The sequence below is a fragment of the Arachis ipaensis genome, chromosome B6 (genome assembly GCF_059453495.1).
Source record: "Arachis ipaensis isolate K30076 ecotype BB chromosome B6, ASM5945349v1, whole genome shotgun sequence".
Classification (NCBI taxonomy): Eukaryota; Viridiplantae; Streptophyta; class Magnoliopsida; order Fabales; family Fabaceae; genus Arachis; species Arachis ipaensis.
In genome coordinates this window covers 10,325,815-10,342,933 of record NC_142441.1, presented here as the reverse complement: position 1 = coordinate 10,342,933, position 17,119 = coordinate 10,325,815, and the positions used below count along the sequence as shown (strand labels likewise).

The 17,119-nt window shown below is 36.0% G+C and overlaps 1 protein-coding gene and 1 pseudogene across 1 annotated transcript; both read right to left on the bottom strand.

Annotated features, from left to right (window-relative positions):
• Positions 1-8,704: 8,704 nt before the first annotated feature.
• LOC148554592 (uncharacterized) lies at positions 8,705-9,905 on the bottom strand (annotated as a pseudogene).
• A 3,801-nt stretch (positions 9,906-13,706) lies between these two features.
• Positions 13,707-16,648, bottom strand: LOC107646064 (stachyose synthase-like). Its single transcript, XM_016350256.3, has 4 exons — positions 15,172-16,648; positions 14,915-15,092; positions 14,471-14,838; positions 13,707-14,276 (listed from the first exon to the last, which is right to left on the bottom strand). Exons 1-4 carry the CDS (start codon positions 16,636-16,638, stop codon positions 13,707-13,709), a joined length of 2,583 nt encoding a protein of 860 aa, XP_016205742.1. The 5' UTR covers positions 16,639-16,648.
• Positions 16,649-17,119: the final 471 nt, after the last annotated feature.

Sequence of the window (17,119 nt, the reverse complement as noted above, 5' to 3'; positions counted from 1 at the left end):
TGTACGATCTTCCCGTCATCCCTTGTCACCATTCATTGGTCCCGACATTCTTCTGTACTTCGCCTCGCCTACAAAGATAATCTTACTTCTCAGCCTCAGGCGATTCATTTTCGCTATAGCTTTCAACGCCCCTCCTTTCGTCGTGTACCGGATGAAGGCAAACATATAAATGTCTCCATTTTTCCACTTTCGGGACAGGTAAATATCATTGATGCGCCCAGTCCAGTTGAACAACTGAAATAACTCTCTTTTTGATATATCTTCCGGGAGATTATCCACAAAGATGGAGATGGAGAAAGATTCAGATTCCAACTGTCGATACTCTTCTCTATTCCAAACCCTGAAATCTTTATCATGATCCTTAGACCTACCCCTCACTGTGTTTTCCCCATACTCTCGCTCTCTCTCTCTCATATTCTCTCTATTTCTTTTGGTAATAATATGTTTAGAATGGTAATAATAATTATCACATATTTTATATATTATATTTTATAATAAAATTTTTATTTGTTGTCTTTTATATATCATTAAATTGAATCACACTAATCTTCTTTTGTCAATTTTTGTTGTCTCGCTACTCGCCTTATTTCTTGACAAGTTATATATACATACATACATGTCATTTCCGTTTATTTATTCGCCATTAGCTAGTAATACAATAATACAACGGTTGCATGTCTAATTGCTAATTCACTATACGAAACACTGAAACCTAATGTTTCTTTCTTAGTTGGGTCTATTCTCTGAAAAAATTATTTTCTTTTTTGTTTAATTTTTATGAGTAACGTAATTGTTGAAGGATCCACTATTATTATCCATCATGAGACAATAATTTGAAAGTAGTATATATATCTTAGTGTACCAGTGAATATTTTAATTTCTTTTTTTGTTTCCGGGTCTGTTACTACCTGCTTTGATTAAACAAAACCTACACATTAGCATCGTATCAAACACACAAAACGACCTACTTGATCATCATAAATCCCTCCTATCACTACCTAACAACTAGTTAGTGTTGGTAATAATAATAATAAAAAAAAAACAAATTAGTTTAATTTAAAATAGAGAAGAGAAATCACAAATGGACAGCTAAGTTTAGTTATTATTAGTGACATCTCCATTATTGCTGGGTCATGAGCTGAAAATTTTAATGATATAGTAAAATTGTTACATATAATTCATGATTGCTTAGTTTTTCATGATTCCATTATTTATTTTTCTTACCCCACTACCTTACCGCTAAATTTAATCACAGTTGACCCACAAGCATAATGAACTTATCATTCTCATCACTTAATTAAAAAATAATAAAGTAGTGCTTGAAATTAATTATTATTTATATCGAAAAAGTCCACGAGATTTTAATTACACCTAAATTTCATCGAAATTTAAAAAATTATACTACATTAATTTCTCGTTCTTTTTTTTTTATTAAATTACTCCTCACATTTTAAATGACCTAGTATCTCCTTTTCATCCATTATTAGACAAATTAGCGTCACTTTAATTTTGTCACTATATACTTGATGAAATGATATTGTGTAATTCTAATGGTCATAAATTTTTTTAGGATATAAAATATTTTGTGATTCATTAAAATTAAATGATATCTGTTCTTGCTGAGTTTGGCCGGTGTATAGTTCGTCCGTCGATGAATATCTTTAAATTTCTCGTCGGGATGAGTTATACGTCGGCAAGGAGAGAACAAGGGGGTGGGTACCTGCAAAAGATACTCCGACGCTCAAGTCAGTAAGTGTTTAAGAGCTATAAGAATAATTCTATGAATATAGAATGTAAGACATAAAATAAAAGTTATCATATATGTTGTATATTATAATAATTCTATGAATATAGAATGTATATAGAATATATCTATAATGTCTCTAGAATTTATTTAGAATGTATATAGAATCTATAATGTATATAGAAATTGGTGCCTTTTATAGGCATAGAATTGATGAATAGAGTTAATGGTATTACCGTTGATCATTAAGTCAGAATAATGGTCATTAAGTTGGTAATAAAAGTGTCGGTTACAGAATGAATGATAATTAAGGCCAAGTTATAACTTATAATGCACAATAAAAACCGAGTTATAAGGTGACGGATCATAGCCCCCAAGCTTTATCTGCCGATCATATGATCCAGGCTAAGCTTAGAAAATAAAATGATTTATAACTCGGTTAAAAGATAAGTGAATAATGATATGGTGAGCCCCCAAGCTTAGTCGGGTTATTATGTCGGCACTTATTCAAAAAATAATTGAGTGATAAGAGTCATTCAATCAAGATAATTGTGTGAGGAATACTTTTCCGCTTAAGAACAATTTTAGCATTTAATTGTATGTGAACTGAAAAGTTTAGAGATAGATATCCATTGACGGAATCGATTGTATGATCCAAAGATATAATGGTTAATTGTTTTGGGAATTTTTCCGGCCCACAACAACTTATTGATAAATTTCTCGCTCAAAGCAATTAGTTATTGAATATTTAGAATTTATAATGAAGGTGTGGCATGAATAAGATAAATTGAGAAAATGAATAGGTATAAAGTCGCAACATATATTGAATAATGTATATTGTAAAAGTAAAATAGTTCAAAGTAAAAAAATATACCTTGAAAGTTGATAATTGTAGAGAAGAAGACGACATATATGAATGTCATACATGCCAAATGTGAATATATGAATTTTGTTCTGTAGGATATGCTTTAATTTAATAATAAAGCAATAAGATAACATTTATTGAATTATACATTTAGTATAATATTTCTAGCAGTTACAGTATGACGAAGGATATTTCTCGTGCAATAATAGTAAATTTTAAATGTTTGCATGTGTTTTTACTTAACTTTTTGTATTAAACAAACAGTAACATAAAAGTTAATAGCATAAAGTGAATAGTGTAACAGTTATATACAATTGATATACAATTAATTTTCGATGGAATCCAATTTTAAGATTTGAATTCATCATTACCGTCATTTAATTGAATAAATGAAATCATTAAGCAATAAGAATATAATACATAATGAAATAAAAATGCAATTGACATAGTTGTTATATGTTATTATTGTATAGGACATATATTGAGGTTTGAATATAACTAATAAATCAATAAATATTAGTTACACAAAATATAAATGCATAAGTATGTTGAATAAAATATATAATTTTACTTGTGTAAGTAAAGAACTTTGAAAAAGTTAGCAAATTTGATAGGTGAGTTTGTACTTGGATTGATTGAAAATTGGATTTTTTTTTTTTCGGATTGGTTGAAAGGCGAGTTTGTTCTCGGATTGATTATAACATGTGAAATATTATGATACGTTAGATTAAAATTTGATAAAATGTATTAAATAAAATCTTAAACAAGATTGTTGAAATTGGTTCAAAAATTTGAATGTAATTCAAATTTTATGAACCTGAGAGGAGTAGAAATTATTTTACTCGCTCCCCACAGACGGCGCCAATTGTTCTTGCTTTAATTTGATAATAAAGCAATAAGATAACAGTATTTGAATTATACATTTAGTATAATGTTTCTAGCAGTTACAGTATGACGAGGGATATTCCTTGTGTAATAATAGTAAATTGCCTGTTTAATTTTCTACATTAAACAAATAGTAATATAAAATTTAATAGCATAAAGTGAATAGTATAACAGTTATATACAATTGATATATAATTAATTTTTGATAGAATCCAATTTTAAGATTTAAACTCATCATTACTGTCATTTAATTGTATAAATGAAATCATTAAGCAATAAGAATATAATAGATAATAAAATAAAAATGCAATTGGCAGGGTTGTTATATGTCATTATTGTATAGAACATATATTGAGGTTTAAATATAACTAATAAATCAATAAATATTAGTTACACAAAATATAAATGCAAAAGTATATTGAATAAAATATATAATTTTACTTGTGTAAATAGAAAACTTTGAAAAAGTAAGCAAAATTGATGAGTTTGTGCTCGGATTGATTGAAAATCGAGTTTGTTCTTAGATTGATTGAAAGCCGAGTTTATTCTCGGATTGGTTCATTGATCGATTATGATATCTGAAAGATTATGATACGTAAAAGTAAAGCAATTCAAATGTATAAAGTACATATTTTATAAAAAGTTACGATAGATTAAAATTTGATAAGTGGTATTAAATAAAATCTTAAAGAAGATTGTTGAGATTGGTTAAAAAAATTGAATGCAAATCAAATTTTATGAACCTAAGGGGAGTAGGAATTATTTTACTCGTCCCCACAGACGGCGCCAATTGTTCTTGCTGAGTTTGGCCGGTGTATAGCTCGTCCGTCGATGAATATCTTCAAACTTCTCGTCGGGATGAGTTATACATCGGCAAGGAGAGAACAAGGGGGTGGGTACCTACAAAAGACACTCCGACACTCAAGTCAGTAAGTGTTTAAGAGGTATAAGAATAATTCTATGAATATAGAACGTAAGACATGAAATAAAAGTTATCATATGTTGTATATTATAATAATTCTATGAATATAGAATGTATATAGAATATATTTAGAATATCTCTAGAATATATCTAGAATGTATATAGAATCTATAATGTATATAGAAATTGGTGCCTTTTATAGGCATAGAATTGATGAATAGAGTTAATGGTATTACTATTGATCATTAAGTCAGAATAATGGTCATTAAGTTGGTAATAAAGGTGTCGGTTATAGAATGAATGATAATTAAGGCCGAGTTATAACTTATAATGCACAATAAAAACCGAGTTATAAGGTGACGGATCAATGTTCTTTTAAATATTTAACGTTAAAACTAAAATATCATAAAAAAATATGTGTCAAATAACTCAAGTTGTGATGATTAACTCGGAAAAAAAAATAAGTGATACAACTTTTTTTAACTTTTAAGAATTTTTATGAAGGAATTGAGAATCACTTTAGAATTTAACTCCTGCAATGAAGTAATTTTTTTTTGAAAGAGAGAAGCTCAACACATCAAGTGGAGTGAAAACTAACAAAAGAATCAGTGAAAACCATAAAGCAATCTAGCCAACTCCTAATAACTGTGATGCTTAACCCATTGTCAACTCCGGCATTGCCATCAACAACAAAAAGGATCCACACCTAACCACTTCGTATAGTTCATAAAGGACATATGAATGATCTCAGCAACCCCTTTTCCTTTATTCTAAAAAATCCTTCTCTTCCTTTCTAGCCAGAGGTTCCAGGTGATCGCACAAAAACCCATCAACCACCTCTTGCACTCCTCCTTGCTAGCTGATAGCTCAGTCCAACTTATAAAATATTCCTTCAACGTCCCCGGGCAAGACCATAGCCTTCCCGCAAATGATACCCAAGCACACCAAACCTGCCAAGAAAAATCACAACCAAGGAACAAGTGGTGACCATATTCAATACTCTTGTTACAAAATACACATACAACATCTTCCAGGTGGATAATTCCCAGCCGACTCAACCTCTTCTTCGTATTGACTCTTCCAGTCAAAACAAACCAGACAAACAGTTCAACTCTTGGTGGAACTAAACCTTTCCAGATTGTTCTTGTAAAGTTGTAGCTTGTTATATCCTCCGGGATGATGTCCTCTTGTATTACCTGCATAAAAGAGTTAGTAGAAAAGATCCATTGTTTATCAAATTTTCATACAACTCTATCCTCACTGCCATAATCCAATTTGACCAGCCTTAATACCTCATGCAGCTGGTACACTAGATCCAACTCCCATTAGAAAAGCTCTCGCCTCAAATGGAAGTTCCATATCCACTCAGTCCCATCCCAAAACCTGCAATCCCGTATAAAGGATCCTCTTGGGTTTGAAACTAATAAAAGTCTCGGAAACTGATCTTTCAGAGCACCACCACGCAGCCAGACATCCTCCCAGAACCGAGTCCCTCTTCCATCACCCACTTCCATAGCCAACCCAGTAATCATCTTCTGTCTTACTTGCTGATTCTTGAATTGTAACTAGCAGATGTCCTTCCAAGGACCCCCTTGATAGGTAAGAACTGAGAGGACAACAACACATTTGGGTTTAGGTTATTACAAGCACAAACCACCTTCTTCCATAGCGGACGATCCTCCTTTGAAAACCGCCACCACCACTTAAAAAGAAGGGCTATGTTTCGCAACATGGCATCCCCGACACCCAACCCACCAAGCTTTTTGGGCGCCTGCACCACCTCCCACTTGATTAACGCCATACCATTCCTACCATCCTTCTTACTCCATAGAAATCTTCTCTGTAAGGAAATAAGCTTCTCCACAATAGCCTTTGGCATCTTATACAGGCTCAAATAATATACAGGGAGGCTATTTAGTACAGATTTAATGAGCACCAACTTACCGGCTTTATTAAGAACTTTGGCTTTCCAAAGGCTAAGTTTTTCCTCCACTTTGTCAATAATTGGCTTCCAAGTCTTAACAAACCTTGGATTAGCTCCTAGTGAAATCCCCAAGTATTTTACTGGAAGGGAGGCTTCCTTGCAACCTAGTACGCAGCACATACGATGTACCCATTGAGCATCACAATTAATAGGAATCAAGCTAGATTTATCAAAGTTGATGCTTAGCCCTGGCATCAACTCAAAACAGCGAAGGATCCTCCTGTAGTTCTTAACTGTCTCTTCCTCTGGGGGACAGAACAGAATGGTGTCATCCGCAAACTGGAGATGTGACAGCTCAACCTGCTCTCTACCTATCAGGAATGGAGATATGCGTCCGTTTCTAACCACCTCCCCAAGCATCCTATGTAGCACATCAACAACAAGGACAAACAGAAAAGGAGACAGCAGGTCACCTTGTCGTAGACCCCTTTCCATCTTAAATGGCTTAGAGGGCGAACCGTTTATCAAAACTGACATGGAGCAAGTACTGACACACTCCATAACCCACCCCTCCACCTTCTTCCAAACCCCATTTTCTGTAAAACAAGATCCACGAAGCTCCACCTGACTCTATCATATGCCTTCTGAAAATCTAACTTTATTATCGCCGCTTCTTTTTTTCTCATTTTGAGCCATTGAACAGTTTCGCAAGCAATAAGAGCCCCGTCATGGATTTTCCGACCCTTAACAAAAGCACTCTGTGTCTCACCTACAAGCCGAGGCATTATTGGTCGCATTCTCCTAACCAGCATCTTCGAAATGACTTTGTATACACACCTGACCATACTAATAGGCCTAAGGTCTTTGATTTCTTTTGCTCCAGTAAACTTAGGAGCCAATGCAACCCAAGTGAGATTAGCATCTGCCGGTAATCTGGAGGACTGGAAGAAGCCCAACACCGCTCCCGTGAATTCAGAACCAATTTCATCCCAACACTTCTTTATGAAGTTCATGTTGTAGCCGTCACTCCCAGGAGCCTTGGATGAATCACAGTCCCACACTGCTTCTCTAACCTCCTCAGCGGTCGGCTGTATCTCCAAAGCCAAGGCATCATCCTCACCGATCTTCTCCACCAGCCCATCTCTAAACCCCACCAACGGCAACTTCTCCTGATGATACAAGTCCTTGTAGAAGTCCCTAATCGCAACCTTGATTCTAGCTTGATTCCTCATCAATCTTCCATTAATGACCAATGCATCAACCCTATTGTTCCTCCTTCTCGCCGAAGCTATGCTGTGGAAGTACCTCGTGTTTTTATCTATGTCCCTGGCATGTCTTGAGCGCGACATCTGCTTCCAGTGTAGTTCTTTCCTTACATACCACTTCACACAATATGTCACAAGCGCTTTCCTTCTTGCCTCTACCATCTCATCATAAACCCCTTCACCCACCGTGTCATCAATCTTCTTGATATCTTCCTCCAACTTCAAAATTTTGTTGTCCATGTCTCCAAAATTGTCTTTATGCCATCTTCTCAAAGGAATTGTCAAAGCCTTCAGCTTATCTGTGAATTGCATGTCTTGTAACCCTCTCCATTCCTCCTTTACCAACCTCAAGAAACCTTCATGTGTAAATCACGAGTCAAGGCTTCTGAATGGTTTAGGGCCATCTCTCGGTCTCTTATCTTCCACTATAAGAGGACAATGGTCTGACAATTTCCTTGGCCCACCTCGTAATCGAGTCTCTGGAAACTTCTCTAGCCACTCCAAACTCACCAGGGCCTGTCAATACGGCTACAGGAACGTCCTTTGAACCAAGTGAACTTGCGGTCAGTAATCGGCAAATCCACTAAACCCATGTCTTGTACCCAGTTCTTGAAATCCTCCGCCGACAAGGATAAGCTATCGGTGTCTCTCCTTTCTTCAACATGTAAGATCTCATTAAAGTCCCCTATGAAACAACAGGGGACCTGGCATAGACCGGCTATGTAACTCAGCTCCTCCCACACAACAAGCTTCTCATCTCTGACGTGTGCACCATAAACCAATATAAAAGCACAATTAAAATTATTCTGCAACAGAACTCCTTCGACACACATCCACCTCTCACTTTTATAACAATTTCTAATATCAAAAAAACCCTCATCCTATATTAGCAACATCCCGCCAGACGCACCAGTAGCCTCAACATAATCCCAACCAACACAACTATCTCCCCATATTTTTGAAACATCAAATCTATTCACTGATGGTCTTTTAGTCTCTACCAAGCCTAGCATGTTTAAACTATATTTTCTCTTCAAGTCCTTTACCATTCTCATCTTTCCGTCACCCCTCAACCCCCTAACATTCCAAGAACTAATAATCATTTTAAATAAATATTGCACACATTTTTTTGTGTTTTGGGTCTGCTTCGTCTAGCTTTTGCCTTCTGTTTTGCCAATCTCTTTTTTAAAGCAATTTCTTCATTCTGTTGTTGAAGCCCTGCCATAATATCCTCTTCTTCATCATATAGTTCCGCTCCTGACTCCTTTGCCAGTTCCCAAGCCCTTTTGTTTTCTAGCAGCTACTCATTCAATCTTGATCTCCCGTTATCACTGGCTTCATTGTCGTTTGCAGGCGTTCTGTTCTCCACACTATCCTGATCATCACTAAATCCATTTCGTTCCTGAAACTCTGGTACGATTCGGTGGCAAACCGCTTCAATTTCACGCGCTATACGGTCATCTTGTTGAACTCCTCCATTGTTCTCATTGTAATCATCGTTACAGTGCCCATTATTCGGTTCAACATCTATACCGTTGATCCCTCGTGCCCGTTCTGCCGTCCCTATCACTGTTCTCTTTCTACACCCTTCCTCCATTACACGGTCTCCTCTGTTACCAGCCTTCCTTCGCTTATCCTCACTGCCCAATTCGGACCCCCCCAGCAATTTCGCATGGTATAGTTCCTAGGAGGAGCGCCGGCCCCGTCGACCACCCAGCACCGCCGCCTTCTATCCGGGATCCTGGCCGCTGCTTTGGGCCACTCCTTCTCACTGACTCCTCGCATCCCCTTACTCCAGGAGGTGTTCGTAGCTTGGGAACCACCCCTCCCACGTCAGGAAGCGTCTCCCGCGCAGCTGCAGCAGTGAGTGACGCTTCTCCACGCTGCCGCATTGCCTCAGGCTGACCCGGTCTCCCCCAAGCCAGCCCAGTAGCAATTCCCGTGTCATCCTCATGTTGGGCTTCATTGTAGCTTGTTTCGAGGCCCAACAAGTTACTTCGTCTATTGCTTCCTTCGATGGGCCTATGGCTAGCAATAAGTGTAATCGGCCTTATAACTTCCTTAGCCAGCCTAATAGCCTTGCAACAATAATCCCAGGAGACCGTTAATTCGGAGTCCCCTTTAGTACTCCCCTCAGATCCCACTAATTCAGCTAAACCATGAATGCCGGCATTAAGAGGATGAAATGTTACTAAATTCATTTGATTAGGACTTAAATATTCATAACTCCATTCATTTAAATTTTTTTCTGAAATTCCCACTTTATCCTTGTCTTCAACCACCTCTCGCAGTCCTTCCATTATCATTTCTGCTGCCTGGTCTGTACAGTTCGTCGATTTTACCAAATTTTCCAGCTACCTAACCGCGTCATCACAAGCCCTTGCACATCTGTTCTTCTGTTGTTTACATCTAACTGCTTCCCCTTCCACAGTAACTGTCTGACAATTCATCCCAAGAGTTTCACGTTCCACTTCTTTTACCAGCACGTCAAAGCCACTAGTGCCAATTGTGATATGGACCCATTCATTGATCACATCCAATACACAGGTGTCAATTTGTGTACGGCCAACACTAAAGGACTGACACGATTCTGTTACTTCATCGCATCCGACTACCTCACCCCATTGGTTTCCTATTATACTGAAAGTATCCACGAACCACGTATGCAAAGGAATCCCGAAGCATTCCAACCAAACTCTTCGAGTTTCACTCTTTTCCGACTCGTCCCATCTCCATACTCTATGAAACAATTGTAGCAGACTATTCATTTTGAACGTGTAAGCCTCCTCCGCATTCAGCAGACTGTCAAAGGTCAACAGAGCTTTATATGCTCCCATGTCCCGCACCTGAACAACTTGAGGAAAGTTCTTCGCAATCGATTCTTTTAGAGACCTAAAGTCAATGGCTTTCGTCGTTCCACCTACTAGGCTTCTCTGCAACCAGACCAAGTTGTCTTTCGCCACCCCCACTTCCACCTTCTTCGTCCACCCATTCTTGTGTGGATCTTGGACCGTTTTCTCCTTAGTTAAATCTTTAGTTGGGGCTACTAAATCTTTCTGCTTCTCTTCTCCTACTACTGGCTACTGACCTCGTGGCTGCACGCTATTCATTTTCTTTACATGAGACGTTCTTCGATATTTAGCTTCCCCCACGAATACAACCTTCCCTCTCAATCGCATACGATTCATGTCTGCTATAGCTTTTAAGGCTACTCCTTTCGTAGTATATCGTATGAACGCAAAGATATATAAACCACCATATTTTTATTTTCTTGACAGGTATATGTCGTTTATGCGTCCTGTCCAATTGAACAATTGGAACAGCTCCCTCTTAAAAATGTCTTCTGGAAGATTATCCACAAAAATTGAGAATGAATCATGCTCTAATCGTCGATACTCTTCTCGGTTCCAAACACAATGATCTTTACCCTGACCTATCCTTCTACCCCCAAGTGTTTCCCACCCTCTCTCGCTCTCTCAATCGTGCTCTAAATTTGTTAACGTAATCCTCTCTCTCTCAATATATATGTGAGAATTAACAGTAGACCTTCTAGAATTTGACGTAATTTAAGGAAAAGAAGTTACGGCATTTAGTGTAAATCAAACTCGTGATTGTTCTAAAGAGAAGCTTCCCTTTGGCTTCTTCCTTCTTACTTCTTAGCACTAACTAGTAATTGTAATTTGTTAATAATAATAATAATAATAATAATAATAATAATAATCTCAACTCATCCAATAATTGGCCACTAAATGAATATTCAAAACCAACAGTAAAAAATAGAAAGCATTTGAATTTGGTTTTGGCTTTGTTCTGCATGTGTGTTCAAATTCTAAACCACACATACACATATAGCGCAACCTATAATAAATAGGATAATGATTTATATATTTGTATATTTGTCTGCAAATGGTGACACCGTGGTGGGAGTCAAATAGAAAGAGACAAAGTTCCGAAAATTTTTACACTAAATAAATACTACATGTTCGTAACAATATCTTTTTTATATTGAGAGTATATATTTGGAATCGAATCAGCAAACCCCACCACCGATACCTTCAGTGTCTTCTTTCCCCTTGGAGATAATATTTTTATATTTTCTATTCATATGCGCTAATTAACCATCTGGGAAGTTACTATATATAATTGAAGTTTAATCACGTGGTTATCCATATTTATTTGCGTGTAGTCAACAATATTTGAATCAATTAAGTGGGTTTAGATTAATTCCAAAACTGATGATTAAATATCTTCAATGATATGAGAGATCCCACATGTTCCTGGAGTACATTTTATAAATTTTCAGATGATATTCTAATATAGTATATATTGGCGTGATAATATGCTAAAAAGAACTTTAATGATAAAGGATAAATGGAATGTAGAGATCGTTAATATTAATATATTGCCTGTGTGATATGCGGGATATATTATACTAGGTTTTCTACTTTACTAAAATAATTCTGATTTTGTTTTAACTACTAGCAATGAAATGATGGCAAATACAATTTGGCAAGTTTGACTCATTATTGGGCATTAAAGGTGCATCATTCCGTTAGTCTGTTGTGAGTCCCACTTGAAATGAGAAAATGATGAAGATTCATGGCTTTTAGTGACCAATTTGTCATTAGATAAGAGAAATTCTTATTTACTCCAAATCTTTTTCCACAACAATTTCTTGGAAAATACTAACTCATCATGAAATGTGATCTTCTCACATCATAACTTTGTTTTTAGAACATTTTTTTTTTTGGTCTTGGGCACATTTTAATCTTCGGCCAAGAATGCTGATTTCATTTTGGGTTACCAAACAATACCACAAGTAAAGGCCCATTATTTACTCGAGGATACTTCACTAAACCTGATCCTAAAGAGTGGTTGGAGGCTTGGTCTAAGTGGCATCTTATATGCCTCCCAAACAACTACATCGAGGTTCAAATCCCTCCGGTGGAAAAAAGAACTCATGTAGTGTAGTATAGTGTGGGTGTGTGTGAGTGAGTTGTGTCTTGTGTGGGTGTGTTGTGAATCTTGTGTGTATAAAAGACAAAAAAAAAAAACCGTGATCCTAAAGATAGTTTTTCGATTAATAAGAGAAGGCCAACAAGAACTAGACTAAAAACAGTTATACGTTCAGCCCAAAAGGGACGAAATATCATTTTTTCAAAGGATAAAGTATCAAGACCCACACAAAAAAATGAATAAAGCATAATTTTTTATCCATAAAATTTATCAAAAATTTTTAAAATATATCTAAATTTTATTTTATTTTAATTTTGTTCTTAAAACCTTTTATTTGCATCAAATATATCGCAAAATTTTCAGAAAATTTAGAACCAATCCAGCAATAACGCATGACAAGTATGTCAAATTTGCGTGTGTTGAAGGTTGTGTTTATAAAATTGTTGTTAAATTGATCTTTTAAAAAAAATAGTCACTAGGAGTATATTTGATGTAAATCGAAAACTTTTGAAATAAAATTAAAACAAAATAAAACTTAGAGATATTTTTAAAACTTTTAACAAACTTTAAGAATAAAAAATATATTTTACCATTTTTCTAAATAAGTTGATTAAGAAAAATCAAAGTATTGACATGCATTGTAATCATATTCATATGCATTGTAAATTTGTAATAAAAATATATCCTGGCCACTTATGTATACTTATGCATACCAGTGACCTAAATTAGGAGCGAGGAGATATTATATGGAGGAAATAAAAGGAAAAAGTATGTACATCATAATTGAAGATTTGATACTAAAATAGTAAAATATACTGCTAGAAAAAAGAATTTTTAAATCAAATGGTAAAATATACTATTTTTATTCAGTTCAATTTTACTGTTTAATTTATGTGAAGAAAACAACAAATGCAGAAATAATGTAAAAATAAACGGATAAAAAAAAGAAAGTAAATTTATATTAAGCAATTAAAAAAACCTGCCATAAGAGAATGGTTTTAATATAACACCAATCTCAAATTATGAACAATATTGATTATTATGCAAAACCAAAATTCAAGACTAAGCTAAAAATGCTAAATAAAAAAAATTACTATAAAATAAGAAAATTAGAAACTCCATTTCACAATCCTATAAAATAAAAATTAAAAAAAAATTGCTAAATCAGAAACACCATTATCCTCTTGAATCCAAGAAAGGTTAACCATCAATTTGCCATTAGGAAGCCACTCAAAATCCACATCAGAACCATTCACTTGGAACTTCTTTGGAGGTTCACTTGAGTAAGCCAAAAATTGGCCATCACCCTTAACCTTAAGCATAGCAACACCCTCAACATATTCCACTTCTTGAATTACACCTCCATTATTGAGCATATTTGTTAGTCCAATTGGTGCAAATTTGATGCTGCCAGTGCCACCTATCTTTGTTATTGGCACAAAGCTATAGAGCTCAAAGCTGGAAGGTTGGATGGTAAATTCAATTGGTTCAGAATTAGGAGTCATCAAAGCAAGTTCTTGAGCTTGGTTAAGGTACACTACATACTCCTCTGCCTCACCCATGGGGGCAGTTTCGTCATTCTGATCCCACTCAACTTCATTCACATGAACTGAACCATCTATTGACTTGTAACATTCAGGATAACCCCTTAACCTGTGCTCTTTAGGATCCCAACCAGCCCCTTGGCAATTGAAAGTACCAATAACTCCTCCATACTGTTGCATAAACATTAAAATTTATATCATAAGGTACTCCATAAGGTGCCAACTAAATGAAGTTGATAGTTGAAAATCGTTAGATAATAACTTAGTCAAACATATTAGATCATCTAATGATTCTTAACATAAAGACAAATATACGTGAGTTTCGAAAGAATCAGAAAGAGATAATAATATAGATGGTTAGGTACCTTGTTTAAGTTCCAAATTTTGAGAACAGTTTTATGGTCAAAAAGAGGATTTTTGAAGAGACAGTCTCTGGTAGGAAGAAGGAAGTGTATACACTTGGGTATGGTGCCATCAGGGAAAACAAGCTTCTTAATGAGATCAAAATCATGGGAACCTACATGGTCACTCAAATAGATTGGACCACCACAAATGGCCCTAGAAGCTGCATGGAATTTGGCACAAACATGGTTTGATTGAAACATGTCCCAATCTGGTAGAATCATTTGTGACATCCACAAACTGTTGTATGAACAATGAATCATGTGCACCCCTTGAAGCCAGAACACTCCCATAGGGTCACCATTTGGATCTTGGAACCAAAAATCATCGCCTGAATAAAAAAAACAAATGATGTTTTATCATAATAATAAAACAAACATGCAGTGCTTAATTAATGAATTAATTACCAGCTCTTCCCATGGAAACTTGCTTTGTTCCCAAGAAGAAAAAGTCATTGCACTGTTGCATGCTAGCAATGAGTCCACTTCCATTGAAATTCTTGGCCATAGAATTTGTCAATCCATCATAATAAGCCTTTGCAAGCTCAACTCTGCCTCCATATTCATCAGACACATATTCAAGACACTGAAGTTATAGAAAAATAAGTTAGTTTACAACAAAATACTTGGTTGAATAAAGTATGATAAGTACTATTTATACTCACATGAATAACATCAACTTTGACTCCTGTAACACCAGATTGAGCAAGATAAGAGTGCATGGAATCATAAAAGTCACTGGCATGATCAGGATGAACAAGACCAATGGAACCTTCAACGATTCTAACCACAGCGAGATCATGCATTGTTCCATCAAGTCCCGGTGAGAGTTTGCAAGGGACAAGTTTGGAATTAAGGGTTGTAGCTCCTGGCCTAACACCACCCCATGCACCACAAAGTGCATGCCATACATAAATATTATCCAAACCTTTAAACTTAGTCCTTAAATCTTTGGTGAAAGCCTTCATTCCATACTCTTCTTCTTCTTTACAAGAACAAGAGCTTCCACAATCTTTCTTTTCAATTTGTTCTGCACCTCCAAACAGAACATCAATCTCTCCTTTCACTGTCTGAATCTTGGATTCAATTAGACCCAATTCAGAGCTTTGAGTGTTCTTTGCAGCTTCCTTATCCCTGTTCAAATGTTCAAGCTCAATACCCTTTCCTATCAACAATTTCGCGTTGTTCGGATCAAAAGGAGGAGGATTAGGACCCAAGAATTGTCCTGATTTGTATCTTCTAAACTTTCCACATTCATCAAGCCTATGAAGCCTTGCATTCATTTGATCACCACAGAGAATGAGATTTTTTGCATCCTCTTTAGGATCACCACCATCTAAATTAATACTCTGCCATCCATCATCAATAATAAGAAACCTGGGCGACACGCCAGCATCCGCGAAATCCTTCAAACCATGCCATATACCAATTGGTTGCACGGTTAAGTAAAAAGCATCCCAAGTGCACCAACCAAACTTGTCAACAAGGGAAGGAAGATTCTTCTCCTCCAAGAGCTTAAAAGTGTTGAGATGAACCCTCAGAGCAGAGAAAGCCTCCTTCATCAAAGTGTAAGGATTCTCAGAAAAGTGAATGTAAGCAATTGCATCAAAGCTTGAAGCTTTCACTTTTGTAGAACCACTCTCTGCACAAATCATGATGTGTCCATCAGAGCCAGGGTGAAGTGCAGACCTGAAACTTGCTTCAATGATTGGAATGATGACAACATAGGAGTTGAGCTCAGGAACATGAAGCAGAACCCATTGAGTTTCCATCTGAAGATCAGAGCCAGAGGTTCCAACCCACTGGGTTGACCACCATGTCTTGAACCTGAATATGCTTAGAAAGTTTCTATCAGTGAAACTTCCCAAGGAGTTCATCAACCTATCAGAGGGATCAGAGTGTGAGAATCCGAGGAATCCACCTCTGTGAGAAGCAGCAAGAACACGGTTAAGTAGTGAAGGTGGTGCATCATCAGAGGAATGGGATTTTGAAGAGAATGGAGTGAAAGAAACATTGTGAGGGACTTGAGTGAGAAGTGGGAATCCTTTGACGTAAAACTTTGCATCAGAGAGATCAAAAACATTTTCAAATGAGTAGCTGGGGTTCAAGGTTGCTTCATTTGGGGGAGCCATTGTTATTGAAATGGTGTTGATATTTGGTTTTGATTGGTTTGTGAAGAATGGTAGACTATGCTGTTGTATATATATACTTAATTAGAGGATCAACCAAATTAAATATTGCAATTAATTACAGAAACCATAGTCACCCTATATTCCAACATAATAAGGATTTGTAGGAATATATTTATGTTATGGCAAGCTTGAGTGAATCATTATTAGAATCACAATCATATCATGCCATAAGCTTTTCAAAGGAAAGATTTCACCACTTTCTTTTTCTTTTTTTTTTTTGTCCCTCACTTGATGCAGCAGTTGTCAAGAAAATAGTCAATGGGTTCTAGATATATAAAGTGGGATTCAAAACTCTCACACTTATTAAACCCACAAATGAATTAACTACTCGATCCAGTCAAGTTGGTTTTATTTTATTTTTATTTGAGATACCAATATATTCAAAGAAATAATGACAAGAAATTGTTACACAGAAATAATT

Coding starts and splice junctions, on each gene's coding strand:
- LOC107646064 (XM_016350256.3), bottom strand. CDS start 16,638: ATGGCTCCCCCAAATGAAGCAACCTTGAACCCCAGCTACTCATTTGAA. Junction 14,839..14,914: donor AGTTTCCATGGGAAGAGCTG/GTAATTAATTCA, acceptor TTTTTTATTCAG/GCGATGATTTTTGGTTCCAA. Junction 14,277..14,470: donor AAATTTGGAACTTAAACAAG/GTACCTAACCAT, acceptor TTTATGCAACAG/TATGGAGGAGTTATTGGTAC.